This window comes from Macadamia integrifolia, chromosome 9, assembly GCF_013358625.1.
Source record: "Macadamia integrifolia cultivar HAES 741 chromosome 9, SCU_Mint_v3, whole genome shotgun sequence".
Taxonomy (NCBI): domain Eukaryota; kingdom Viridiplantae; phylum Streptophyta; class Magnoliopsida; order Proteales; family Proteaceae; genus Macadamia; species Macadamia integrifolia.
This window is the reverse complement of record NC_056565.1, coordinates 21505157-21519556: the sequence shown is the minus strand read 5'-3', so window position 1 is coordinate 21519556 and position 14400 is coordinate 21505157. Positions and strand designations below refer to the sequence as shown.

The 14400-nt window shown below is 38.2% G+C and overlaps 1 protein-coding gene across 4 annotated transcripts in view; it reads left to right on the top strand.

Annotated features, from left to right (window-relative positions):
* Nucleotides 1–13834, top strand: part of LOC122089312 — a 31426-nt gene extending 17592 nt beyond the window's left edge. For all 4 annotated transcript variants that reach the window (XM_042658941.1, XM_042658940.1, XM_042658943.1 and 1 more), the window contains one exon: nucleotides 13420–13834. In XM_042658941.1, coding sequence (XP_042514875.1) covers nucleotides 13420–13601 — 182 coding nt within the window. In that variant the 3' untranslated portion in view covers nucleotides 13602–13834. The remainder of the gene's footprint in view (nucleotides 1–13419) is intronic.
* The last annotated feature ends 566 nt before the right edge of the window (nucleotides 13835–14400 follow it).

The window sequence follows — 14400 nt, the reverse complement described above, 5'->3', positions numbered from 1 at the left end:
AAATTTGAATTGGTGGCTGGATGACAAGATATGACAAGGTTTCAAAATTAATAAGTGAAAGTCAAAACTAGCAATTCACTGTTACAGTCAAGACAGCCTTTGGATCATGCTTAAATCTCCATCGAAGAAAGGCCCTAAGGAGGGTATTACTTTGTTAAAAGGTGGGATGAAACTGTTGGTTGGATTTGGAATTTCTTGGGCTTGAAGTCTTACCGCAGATAACAGCAGAATAGTGCACTCGCAAGGTGTAAACTTGAGTGTTCATAGTCCAACTCCTATGACACTCGAAAGGGCAGTGTTAAAGGATCATCCAACAGTAACTAATGTAGGAGTAGATTACAAGTAACTAACTCCGCAGTTTATAACCCCAAACAATACAAATAGGAGCAAGAAACAAAGAAATAATACCATCAAATAAACCCTCAAGGATACGATACCCATATAGGAGCAAAACCAGCCCAAAACCTAACCCGATAGGAGAGAGAAAAACCTTCTATAGAGCTGGAGAGAGAAAGGTGCGGCCAAGTTTGTGGGAGTCCGATTGAGCTGCACTTTTGGGTATAAATAGTCCCTAGGGAGGGTACAAAAACCCCCAAAGTTGAGAGGATTCTGACGTCTGGTTGTGAAGTTACAAGCTTTCTTGATTTTCTGACCTAGGAGAGAAAACTGAGAAGAACCTTCAAGAACAGCAGCTGAATGCTTTCAACAGTGACTAGGTAAGGATCGTGGGACCCTTATGAGGCCTGGAATACCCTGATTGAAGACCTGGCTGAACAGAGTACAGAAGAGAGAAAGAGAGGAGATCGATCTCTCTCCTATTCCCACTAGGATTGCTGATCGGTTATGATTTCTGGAGACTTTTATCAAAATCTGAACTATACCTTTTGAATGTTACGAAAAATAAAATAAAAAAGGAAGAATAAAACAGATGGGGGGTTGAGAAGGGTGAAAGAGAATAAAGGAAGTGGTTATCTCAGCCTGGGCTTCTCACCCACAGCTATCTCAGCTGCTCTAAGCATTTTGTTGCAAATTTTCTTTCATTCAAAATCTGTCCAATAATAGTACATATGCCTCTCTATTTATAGAGGGGAAGTCTACAATCATACTAATACTAGGAGCTAGTTTCCCAATAGGAGTAGACACTCCTATTACAACTAGGAATTCAAAATAGGACTAAGACTTGACTTTATGACTCCAACATGGAGTAGGACTAACTAACTAATAGTCCATATAGGACTTTACAACCAACTAATGGCCTAATGAGCCTTTATTGAATTAAATAGCAACTAATTAAACTAATGAATAAAATCCCGTTTTCCTACTTTCTACCCATATTTTAGGCCTATTAAAGTGGCCAATTTCAAAGAAAACCCATGGGATCAAAGGCCCAACACATACATAACACAACCCAAGGTTTATTTGCAATAAAATAAGTCCGAGTGACTTATCTACATTAGTAACAGTGATGGAGAATAGGGCTGCAATTCTTCTGTCACTATGTTGATGCTGAAATAATATAAAAATATAAACAAGCACTGGATGGGGGAAAAGTAGAGGAAGAAGATGGGGGGAGGAATATGATCAAGGCCTCTCATCCATGTCCTTGGTCTGTGATGCGTAACTGCGTCAGTCTGTCTATCACAAACCTAGATATGTCACCTCACTGCCTCTCACAGCCATGGTTTTAACAAAACCAAACTCTTTTCTTATCAATCAAATCGTGATGAGAGTCCAAAGACTCTTTACATAATATAGATTTGCCCTACAAGTTACCAAAGGAAACAAATCCCAGAGAAGGCTGTAACATCCAATTTAGATAACCCCCCTCTTACAAAATAGAAAGTAAGAGAATAGAAACACTTTCCTACCATCAAAGAAAAACATACACAAAAATAGAAGCTATGGAAATAATAACTATTCTACTTCAAAATAGATACTACTAGGAAAGAAAAAGAAACCACCAAAAGATCTTCCTTAATCCACCATGTCAGCCGTCCAGGCTGGTGCCCACTCTAATCCTTGCGCAACCCATATATTCAACAAAACTGTCACATGGGCCTACAAAATCTGTCCCGAATCTTCCATTCCACATGCTAGTCGATGGCTATATGGGGGCAAAACAGGGGTGGGGTTAAGGGCTTAAAGCATAAGCCATATATGGGCCCAGTCGTGTCTGTCTAGGAATTAAATCGATGGCTATGTACTGCATCAAACTGATGCAGCATTGAAGACATATCAAAGGAGGAGGAAGAGGACTGTCGGGTAGGGGCTCTACAGGCAGCCCACGATCTTAGTATAGGGGGTTTTTTTATTATTTGGTTTGATTTATTAATTGGTTCAGTTTGGGTTAGCCAGCTGGTTCAATTAAAGTCGTAGTTTGTCTTACTCATAAGTCAAGTTATTAGTTGTTAGTCTCCTTTTTCAAGTAGTTACTAATTTCAGTTTTTAATAAGTATTTTAATAAGTCTAATTTAAGGTTTCCTTTTTGGAACCTTCTATTTTGTAATCCCTGCCCCCCATCACACATTATAAATAAACATTAGGAGGGCTTCTAGCCTCCCACGATTTGACAAAAACTAATATTGCTGCTGCTGCTGCTGCAGCTTCTCTGTGAGAAACTGCTATGTGTCTGTCTGATCACAGTGAAGGATTGGTGTTCGATCCGACGACTCCTTGTGGTGGGAAGCCCAGGAGGATCTTCTTCTTCAAGCTATCTAAGGCTCGATCAGTCCATTCAGCCTTACAGGTACCCACATCAGTCTCTTCTTCTCTGCTCTGCCCAGTACCTGTTGCGGCTTCAGCCTCAAAGAGCCACTGGTTTGAGCTGCTTTTTGGATCGAAGGAGCCTCCCATATAAAGAGAGACTCGACCAGGGTTCCAGCTCTGTTGGACCACCTGGTCTGGAGTTATAGAAAATCACTCAGATTTTGTCCTATAGTGATTTCTTCAGCCAATACCTGAGATCGATAGGACTTTATTGGCCTATTCTAGTTCCTATGTTTTCAGCTGATATAGTCCATATTGTTTGGATGGTTTGAGACTCATAACAGTCGTTGCTGGACCCCAATCATCTATTTACTGGTCTGACCAGAGAACCCCTCTCTGTTGAGATCAATAGCTGTGCTTATTTCCTACTTAGATATTCTCTAAGTCTGATTTATTTAACTACTGTTGCCTGGACTGTGAATGTTCTCTGAATAAAGAATCCGATAGATTGAGGGCTTGATTGACTTGTCAATTTAGCTCTACATTACAAACCCTGCTGTTACATATGCCACAAGTCTCAAGATAGAGAAGAGAAAGATGACGAGGGGAAAGAGAAGGGAGAGAAGGAGAAGAGAGAGAAAGGAGAGAGGCAGCAACCTCACTTTCAGAACAAACTAAATCAATCCATTAATCAAGTTCCTGGAGGTTGTCTAAGCATTATATGTATTTATAAAGCTATAAAATTAAAGAAAATCAATTACAGACTACACTCTCTCCAATCGTTGGTCACTGTTGGAGGAGTCCCCAACTAACCAAATACTTAAATAACAAAAGAAATTAAAGATCCAACTGAATAGGAAACTCTTCCATACGTAGATGCTTTTGGGAAGAGTGTTAGGCTAACTCAAAACTAACTTTCTCTCCTCCAAACCGGGTCTCACAAATAAGAGAAACTTTGTCTTACAAGATAACTTCCTAACTAATAGCTCACGGGTCCCACTACTAATACTAACTACTGAATAAAAATATTAATTTTGTGTACCCCTATGGACTTAAAATTTGGGCTTTTTAATTGAGTCCATGATAAATAAAAACCATTTAAGACAAAATTCCATTATAAAATGTAGGCCTTATAATTGAGTCCATTACAAATAAAAACATTTTAAACAAAAATCCATTACAAGTACTATCAAAACGGGTCCTAATGTTGCACTGAAACTGCATTATTTCTCATTGTTTGTAAAAATTTGCCATCGAGTTTATTTAGCAGAACGAGAGAATCATCACCACTCGACATCAACGATCAGCATCCTTGATTCAACGATCCAATTCTTCTCCCGAATAATAGGGGCATAATTAGAATTTTTTCGTTGGAGATCTATTGTGAAAGAAGAAATTCCAAACTTTCGATCATTATAGGTTGATCGTGATTTGCTCCAATTCAACATAGCAAGGTTCATGGTATCAAGTTTCGACCCCTGGGGAGACCAAAATTTCGGTTGAAAACCTGGGAAATTTCGAGGATACCGGGGAATTTTTCCCTCTATGGTGGAAACTTAGGTTTCGACCCCCAAATAGTGTTTTTTTTTTTTTGTCTGATTTATTATGTTTACATCATTTTTTTTAAAATTTTAACACATCACATCATTACTTTTCAAAAAAAAAAAAAAAAAAAAAAAAACAAAGTCTTACTTGTGTCAGTTGTATGGTGGACTAAAGGTTCGATAATCATTACACTAACTTGTTGACTTAAATTCTGAAACTATACTACATAATGACTATATATATAGTCTACAATCTACATCAAAACATAAGACATAATCCAAATGATCCAAAATAAATAAAAATATTACATCATCAACAGTTTTCTATCAACACTCAACAGTAGTGACTCAATTACTCAACATTCGAAAGTAGTGACTCAATTCCAAATAGTGTCTAGGTGGTTCCATCCAAGTAGTGACTCACTACCCTCAAGGCACTCATTTTATTTTTTCTAACATTATTTAGTAAGTTATATATACCTTATATCATAAAAAAGTAACATTAAGCCGCATCAAGTCATTAAAAATCAACATTTAACCACATCAAATCATAAAAAATCAACTTTAAATCACATTAAGTTATAAAGAATCAACATTTATAGAAATGCTCTTGTTCTATAATAAATTTGACTAGTCAAATGATTTTTATTTTTACATGAGACTTTTTGTAGTAGGTATAACATAAAACCAGCTTTCCAACAAGTCTAAGATTACTTAAATCTAAGTTGTAATGACATAGTAATGCTCCGGTCAAACTTATTTTAAAGTGCGTGAATGCTGTTAAAATCGCCTGAATGAAAATAATTTTAGGGATAACAAAACAAAAGATTATATTACCGGACTTTTGGTTTTTAGCAATGTTTTAATGTTATAGGATTTATAAAATTTCATGATTGAGAAAAACCCCAGCATTTAAAAGTTGAAAATCGCCCTTATAACCAAAATCCAGTTTTTGTTCTTGGACTAGGGGGTTGACTTTTTATCCTTTAGGAATTTGATTTTTAAACTATTTTTATTTTTATTCAAATAGGGGGTATTTCCTTATTTATGAATAATATCTTAAGTAAATGAAATAACAAATATAAAAAACATTTACATAAGGGGTATTTCCTTATTTATGAATAATATCTTATGTAAATGAAATATAAATAAGTGCCAGAACACTATTTCCCTAAGTTTGGTAGTCAAAAAATGAAAATCTCCACTGTTTCCCCAAGTTTCCCACACTTGGGAGAAAAAATGCACAAGAGAAGATCGACATTCGAAACATGGGAAACATGGTCGAAACTGGTCGAAACAGTGGATTTTCGAAAATCACCAGAGGTTTCGTTTCGACCTCTGGGGATACCTGCGTGCTCAAGTTCTTGAACCATGCAACATAGTCTTCTGGAGGAGACTCTCGACTTTCGATCAAATCATCGATCAATTTATCTTCGATTCTGATCATGGGCTCCTCTTGAGGGTCTTCATCATCAAAGATTCCTTTGTCAACTCGTCTTCTAGATCGTCTACACATTACTCAACAAGTGAGATCAGTTTGTCGGATGAAGATTCCATATGATCGGATGTGACTGGCAATTGGTTCTTAAATTCTTAAATTCCTTGCATTATTGTTTAGTCTCTTAGAGATTCGTTTCAACCTTTCGCAAGTTCTCTTACATGGCTTGAAGTAGTTAGCAAATAGCAAACAAGGGAGAGAGAAGGGTAAGATCCATCGTATCTATAACCAGGTTTGGCTCTGATCAAAGTTGATACATATTGGAGAGAGTGATCTACTAGTGATGGCCATAAAAGAGAAATGACTCTGCTAGTACATATGCCACAGTTATGAAGAAGAGAGAAGAGAAAGAGAGAGATTATGTGGGGAAAGAGAGGGAAGAGAGGTATAAGAGAGAAAGGAGATGTTACAACCTCACATTCAAAATAAACTAAATCAAACCATTAATCAAGTCATAGGGAGTGTCTAAGCATTACATGTGTTTACAAAGCTATAAAATAAAAGAAAATCAAAGACGGATTCTAACTCTCTTCAATCGTTGGCCACTGTTGGAGTCCAATTGAGGACTAGAGGTTTGAGAATGATTCAACTTGTCAGTAATGACAGAGGTCTTTCTTATTTATAAAAGATTACAATCAAACAAATAGGGAAAATAGGGTTATGCTGACTAAGCATCCCTATATACAAGGCTTACTACGATAATTAGTAACTAACCAAGCGTAAGTAGTAAACTAACTATGGTCATCTCAATGCTTCCCCTCAAGTTGGTGCAAATATGTCAAACATACCTAACTTAGAGACAAGAGGATGAAATTCCTTACAAAGAACAGCTTTAGTAAACACATCAGCTAACTGATTCTCAATACTAACAAAGGGTATGCAGATCGCTCCTTGGTCAAGCTTCTTTTCTGGGAAGTGTCGATCAAATTTCAATATGCTTGATCCTATCATGCTGAACCGGATTGTGAGCAATACTGATAGTTGCCTTGTTGCCACAGTACAGTCGCATTAGGCATTTAACAGCAATTCAAAGATCACACAATAGGCTTTTAGCTAAATCAACTCACAAATTCCTTGAGCCATCGCACAATACTCGGCTACAGCATGGACCGTGGCACCACAGATTTTTTCTTGCTATGCCGTGTAACAAGATTACCTCCAAGGAAAGAACAATACCCAGATGTAGATCTCTGATCTCAATAGATCCAGCCCAATCAACATCAGTATAGGCTTCGATCTTCAAATGTCCATGATTAGAGTAGAGTATACCCTTCCCAAGAGAAGATTTCAAGTACTGCAAAATTCGATACACAACATCAAGATGAGGTGTACTGGGATCACGAAGGAAATGACAAACAATTCCCACAACATAGGTAATATCAGGTCGAGTGTGGGATAAATAGATCAATCGGCCAACAAGTCTCTGGTACTGTTCTTTATCGATTGAATCACCAACTGCACTGCTTAATTGATGATTAACTTCCATAGTCCTGTCTGCAGGCTTACACCCAAGCATACCTGTCTCACTAAGGAGATCCATAACATACTTCCTCTGGGAAATAAAGATACCTCTGTTGGATCTAGCAACTTCAAGCCCAAGGAAATACCGAAGAGGTCCTAGGTCTTTAGTCTCGAACTCTGCTGCTAGCCTGCTAGTAAGGCCTTCAGGTTGGAGATCTCCTCATCATTGTTACTAGTAATCACAATATTGTCAACATAGACGATCAAAGTAGTAATCTGGTTACCTTTCAGCTTGGTGAATAGTGTGTGATCCGCTTGACTCCGTCTGTATCCAAAGATGCCTTAGGAGACTGTTTCGGACTATACAATAATTTCTTCAACTTGCAGACATGTCCAGCAGTGGAGGGAGATGTAAAACCAGGGGGAGCATCCATATAAATTTCTTTATCAAGATCTCTATTGAGAAATGCATTCTTAGCATCCAATTGTTAAAGATTCCACCTCAGATTTGTAGCAACAGGAATAATATCAAGTATGGGAGTGCTTATGGAGTAACATGATTAATAGTACAATATCAAGTGTGGGAGAAATATTACCTGATATTGGCAAATCCAATGGAAGTGCTTCAGAAGGGTATGATTAGTCACTAATGGCATCTTGTTCCTTGGACCTCCGAGTGTGAGTGATCACATCTCTTACAGTCTGATCTAATGGCTCCCCCTGAACAGGAGACATACCTAAAGGAAAGACATATCAATAACTAAAGGAGGCTCTTCCTCAAGACTCTCCCCCTGAAGGGTCGACGGAAAATACCCCTCAGACTCGTGAAAAATGACATCCATAATTACATACAAGTGGTGAGAAGGAGGGTAATAACACTTATACCCTTTTTGGGAGGCTGAGTAACCGAGAATGGCACACCTCAAAGCACGAGGGTCAAGTTTGGACCAAGAAATGAAGGAATTATGGGCAAAGCAGACATAACCAAAGACCTGGGGAGGAAGACTGGAAGCAATAGTGGGATCAGGATAAAAGAAATGGGAGGATTAAAATTAAGCGCATTAAAAGGAACCCGATTAATAAGGTGGGCCTCGTCCCAGAGGTATTTAGGGACACCAGTAGCAAACATGAGAGCCCGAGCAACCTTAAGGAGATGACGGTTCTTGCGCTCAAGAATCCCTCCCATTTTGTTCAGGTGTCCGAACAAAGAAGTCTGGGAAAGAATGCCATCAGATTCAAAGTATTGCTGAAAAACACCATTGATATATTCTGTGCCATTATCACTACGAAATACCCTTACAATGGCATTAAACTGGGTACGAATCATGGCATGGAAAGACTGAAGACAAGAGAAGGCATCATACTTATTATGTATGAGATACACCCATGTCAGATCAGTACAATTATGTATAAGAAACACCCATGTCAGATGAGTACAATTATCAATAAAAGTAATAAACCAACAAAAGCCATTCCTATCTGTAAAAGAAAAGAGAGAGAGAGAGAGAGAGAGAGAGTCTTGCGATTTGTGCAAGGGAGTCCCAAATGATTGAGTTGGGGCTACTGGTGTAGATACAATTGCACTTACCTGGTTGGACCAGCAGGACCGACTGTGGAAGCCAAGGGCCAAGAAGAACTGGTCCAACCCAGGTTTTTGGTCCAACAAGGGCTAGTAGTAGTTAATTTTACATTATGTCTTTTATTTGTCTTTGAGTAGGATACGTAGGAGGTAGAGAAGTAGGTTTATGTTTGGAGTCTAAGTAGGAGTAGTCTTTTATTTTACCTTCATATACTTACATTTTTTTTTTGGTAAGGCCTTTATATGCTTACATAAATCAATGTTTAATTTTTAGAGTGAATTTAATTTTTAGATTAGTGAATTCTTGCATGGTGTGTGATCCCCTTCCCCCTTTTGTGCGATTTTCCCTTTTCTCCCTAAGGCTACTCCATCAATTTGGTATCAGAGCCGAAGGATCCTATCATCACTATCATTCCACCTCCCACAACTCCATTCCACCTCCCATAACCATCAATTCTGCCCTACCATAACCCATCGCCCTTTCCTTCGACAGAGACTGAAAGAAAAAAAAAAAACCCTGCCTCCTCTTTCTTTGTCCGACAACTAAAAAAACAATAAAGAAGTTGAAGTCGGAGAAGCAGCAGAGAGAGCGATAGCAGGCTGAAGAAAAAAAAAAGCAACAGCAGGAAGGCGAGCCAAAAAAAAAAAGTCGACGGAAGAGGGCGTTAGCAGCGAGGAGCAAGCAAATCAGGGGAAGAAGAAGAGAAAAAAAAAAAAGAGAGAGACGACAGAAATCAGACAATAGAAGACAGAAGAAGAAGAAGAAGAAGAAGAACAAAAGAGAGAAACAGAAATAAGAAAAAAGAAGAAGAAGAAGAGAAGAAGAGAAAGAAGAAAGAAGAAGAACAAAAGAGAAGAGCGACGAGAAGAAGAAGAGAAGGCGAGAAAAGCAAGAGGAACATACCTGGTTAGATTGGTTCTTCTCTTTCGTCGAACTCCACCATTCCCTCTCATTCTGTCTCCAAGAAGGAGAAGCACTCCTTTTATCGGTAACACAAACCCCACCCGTGGCCTCTCTTTTATTTACTTTATTGTTTAGTTTTTCCCACTTTACCCCTTCTTTATCTCTTAATTCCTTTTCTCCCATAATTCTCTTTATTTCCAATTAGACCTTTTCTCCACATGTGTCTTCCTTTGTGACTTAAAGTGCACTTTCACTATTTACAGTTCTGCCATCCTTGCAAAAAAAATATATATATATAAATAAATAAATAAAAAAAAAGAGAAAAAGCAAGTGAGATAATTACCATTCTGCCATTCTCCTTTAAGTTTCCATCTATTTACTATTTTACCATCATATTCAGGTGTAATCTTGCCCATCTCCACCATGGTGGCCAATAGTGAAGTTGTTTAACAGCTGAACTCCTATAAGGGAGAAAATAATGCAAAAATTGAAACTATTATGACAATGATGGAATCCATGCAAGCTTCTATTGATCGTTTGGTGGTAGTAGATAAAGGAAAGAGTCCCATTCAATCTAGGGATTCTTCTAACATCGTTCCACAGGATCCACCACCACATCATACACCACTGCCACCACCTTCACCACCATATGGAACTGGTAGATATGATGATGGAGCAGAAAGAGTAGCAAGATTGGATGTCCTTGATTTTTATGGAGACAATAATCCAGAACTGTACCTTGACTGGATTCACAGCTTAGAGACATTCTTCAGATGGTATGGGTTGACCGAGGCTCGAAATATCTTATTTGCAGAAGCCAAACTGAAAGGCACGGCCTGAATCTGGTGGATCAAGCAACAATAGCAAAACCGAACCCAAGGCATTGGTTTAGTAACTACTTGGGCTGAAATGCATAAAGTCATGAACTGGAGATTCTTGCCTTCTGATTACAAGCAACGCATGCATCTCAGGTTTGCACAGTTGAAATAAGAGAATTTGACTATGGAAGAATATGTTGCTAGGTTCTATTATTTGGCTACTCGTTCAGATTTTGAGTGGGATGAAGAAGTATTGGTGGTACAATTCTGTAATGGTTTACACCCTCAACTTAGTGCTGCCCTTGCCTCTAGCCGACTGCCTACAATAGAAGATGTTGTCTAGGTAGCATATCAGGATGCTGTCTAGGTAGCATTTCAGGTTGAGGAGAGTTTGAAACGTCCATACAATCGGAGGCCATTTACAGATGCTTTCCCTAGGGGTTCTAATTCTATTCAGCCACAATCATCTCAACAGGAAAAGTCAATCAGTAGACCACAGGCTAGTGCTTCATTTATGGCATCTTCACGACCTAGCCGACCATATTCTCCACCTCGTCGTGATTTAGACACGTCATTTTCACAACCTAATTAGCCATACTCCTCACCTTAGCGTGGTTATGACAGGAACTTAGCATTTTCAAAGGAGGTTATTCAATGTTTCTCATGCAAGGGTTACGGGCATAAAACTAATCAATGTCCTAACCGGTTGTTAGCCTACATCGACAAGGACAATTTTATACCCTATGCACCAGAAGAGCAACCGAAAACAGGAACAGTAAATCTGGAGGCTGAATGTGATCATGATCCTAATGATATTAATGATGATGATGATAGTGATGGTGAGCCTCGACCGTTATATGTGATCCGTCCTCTTTTGACTGCACAGAAGATTCCTGAGGAGGACGATTGGTGCCATAATAGTATCTTTCAAACCAGGGTGCGATGCAATGACAGTTTGTGTAGTATGATGATTGATCCCGGCAATTGTACCAATGTTGTTACTGAAGATGTTGTTCGCAAGTTGGGTCTGAAAACTGAGCCTCATCCGAATCCCTACAAGGTTGGATGGGTGGACAACAATAACCTAAAAGTTCATGAAAGGTGTTTGCTCACATATTCCATTGGTGGACTGATCGATCACGTTCAATGTGATGTTCTCCCTCTAAAAGTTTGTCACATTCTACTGGGTTGCCCATGGTTGTTCGACAAGAAAGCCAAGCACTGTGGATATGAGAATACATCCACTTTTCAGCATGGTGGCCTCGAGATGAAGTCCCTTCCAGCAAAGGAGCTTCCCCCTCTCAAGATCAAGAAGACAGTTGGTACTTTTCTCATCAAGCGCATCAACTCTGACGGCATTCTTGGACCTCATCCAAACTCGACGGAGTTGAGTTCTTTTCAGAAGGGGAGAGCTGATGTAGATACAATTGCACTTGGTTGGACAAGTAGGAACGACTGCGGAAGCCAAGGGCCAAGAAGAACCGGTCCAGCCTAGGTTTTTGGTCCAACAAGGGTTGGTAGTAGTTAGTTTTACATTGTCTTTTATTTGTCTTTGAGTAGGATACGTAGGAGGTAGAGAAGTAGGTTTATGTTTTGAGTCTAAGTAGGCATTTATTTCAGTATTAGAGTCCAAGTAGGAGTAGTCTTTTATTTTCCCTTCATATACTTATATAACTCAATATTTAATTTTTAGAGTGAATTTAATTTTTAGATTAGTGAATTTGTGCGTGGTGTGTGATCCCCTTCCCCCTTTTGTGCGATTTTCCCTCTTCTCCCTAAGGCTACTCTATCAGCTACCCTCCTCTATTAATTATATAGTAGTTTAAACTGCCTATTACAAATAGGACAGCAGTCCTAGTAGGACTAGAATCATCAAAACATAATAGGAGACTGACTAACTAATCAGTCCTAGGGAGTTAAGCTCTCTTTTTTCATGTGTTATTCTTATCAGTTTCTGTTTGACCCAATCCTCTGGATCCCTGTCACATCAGATCAAGAAAGGGAGCTGTTTGAGGCTGGTTTGTTATCTACTCAGATTCTTTCGTAGGTTTCTCTGTTTTAGGGTTCTTTTGGGTAGAATCAGTAGCTACTTATAGTGCTGTCCTACGCTGACCTTCGACCAAGGTATTTGTGCAAATCAGATGCTCTGATCTTCTGCTACACAGAATTACCTAATTCTGGAATTTTTCTTGTTAGATTGTTGTTGGATTTTTTATTAATTAATTCCTATTGCAAATGCAGCCATTGGATCTTCATAATATTTTGGGGCTTTGTTGTGATCCTACTAGGGTTAGGGATTTCCATATGAGCCTTACATTACTTATGAGGTCTTCAGCTTCTTTTGGGCTTCTTTATATCATTTAAATGCTTTGTTTTAACAATGTGCTTTCCAAAGCCTTGTAATTGGAGTTGTTTTGGCTATTGACTTTTGGATCTTTTTTGCACTCTCACTGAATTACTACCAAGCTGATTGATATGAATATTCCCCCCCCCCACCTCCTTTCGTGTGCTCTTAAGAAATGTCTATATGTTTGTTTGGCTAAAGAATGGAATAATCAAAAAGAAAAGAAAAATCTATTATAGGAAGAAAATAAAAGACTAAATTTTCTGGTGAGTGTTTGGTTGTCCTAAAAAAGGAAAGTTTTTCATGGTTTTGGTGAGGAATTTCAAAGGGTGGGAAGTGAATTTTGAGAGTCCCAAGACAGTGAAAAACCAATGCAAGAATCTTGTTTTCTTCTCTTGCCAAAACAAACACCGATAAAATTTCACTTGTCACTAAAACCCTTCTCAATCTTACTTTTGTTTTCCTCCATTCTTTTGCCAAAGAAACACAGCCTTAATTCCTAATACAGCTGGTTTACCTCATCTTCTTGACTAGGCATTTCTAATCATTTTTCCATCTCTTGCAGGTCATTCAAAAATACAAGTTTTGTACTCTCCCCGTGATTATCAAAGTGACGGAGCCTCAGGTTCTGAATGGAAAGAAGTGACGGTGAAATCACATACAGAGATCTTATTTCAGCCCCAGGGTACTGATAAAGTCCGTAAGATCAAGCTTTCATCTGTAGTTTCAATGTCTCTAAGTGCATAAAGAATGAAGAACGCTCCCTCTTCTCTATTAAAAAGTAAAAAAATAAAAAATAAAAACTGTAAATTCATGTATTGTACTTTATGCTTTGGTGAGTTCTGCACATGTTAATCTCCCAGGGCTTTAAGTTACTGTTGTAACTGACGGCGATTGTCTTGTGTATTCTGTGCGTACTTGGGGAATGCAGTAGTTGGAAGAAATGAAATCGAAAGTCCCTGATTTTCTGGCCCAGAAAACTAAATATTCAGTATGCTACTCTCCTAAATTTTGGAGAGTAACCCATACTTTCACTTGTTTTCTTATACATAGACAGACAGACAGACAACGACGGGAGAATTTATTCCGAAGGCTTCGTTTGATTGCGAGGGGAACTAATGGGAAGGGAAGTGAATTTTCAAACTTTACAAAGAAATTTTTGTAATCATTACCCATGGGATTATATAAATGACTCTAAATCATTCCAAAAAAGAAAAAAAAAATTATTATAAAAGGTAAATAAAATGTACACGTAAAATGTATCATCATTAAATATGGTAAAAAATTTAAATACTTTATACAATCACTAGGGTAATGATAACAAAAGTTTCTTTTCTAATTTAGAAAATTTTACTTCCTCTACCTTTAAATTTCATTTGCAGCCAAGTATAGCCTAATGTTTCAGACATAGCCTAATGTTTAGAAATGCCAAGGAAATCTTATAGAAATTCAAAATTCAAGCATTTATGTGGATTTACAAATACAAAAACCAACCCAAGTAAATTTTTTCAATGTGCTTTCCTATCAAATCCAACAACCCCCTGAA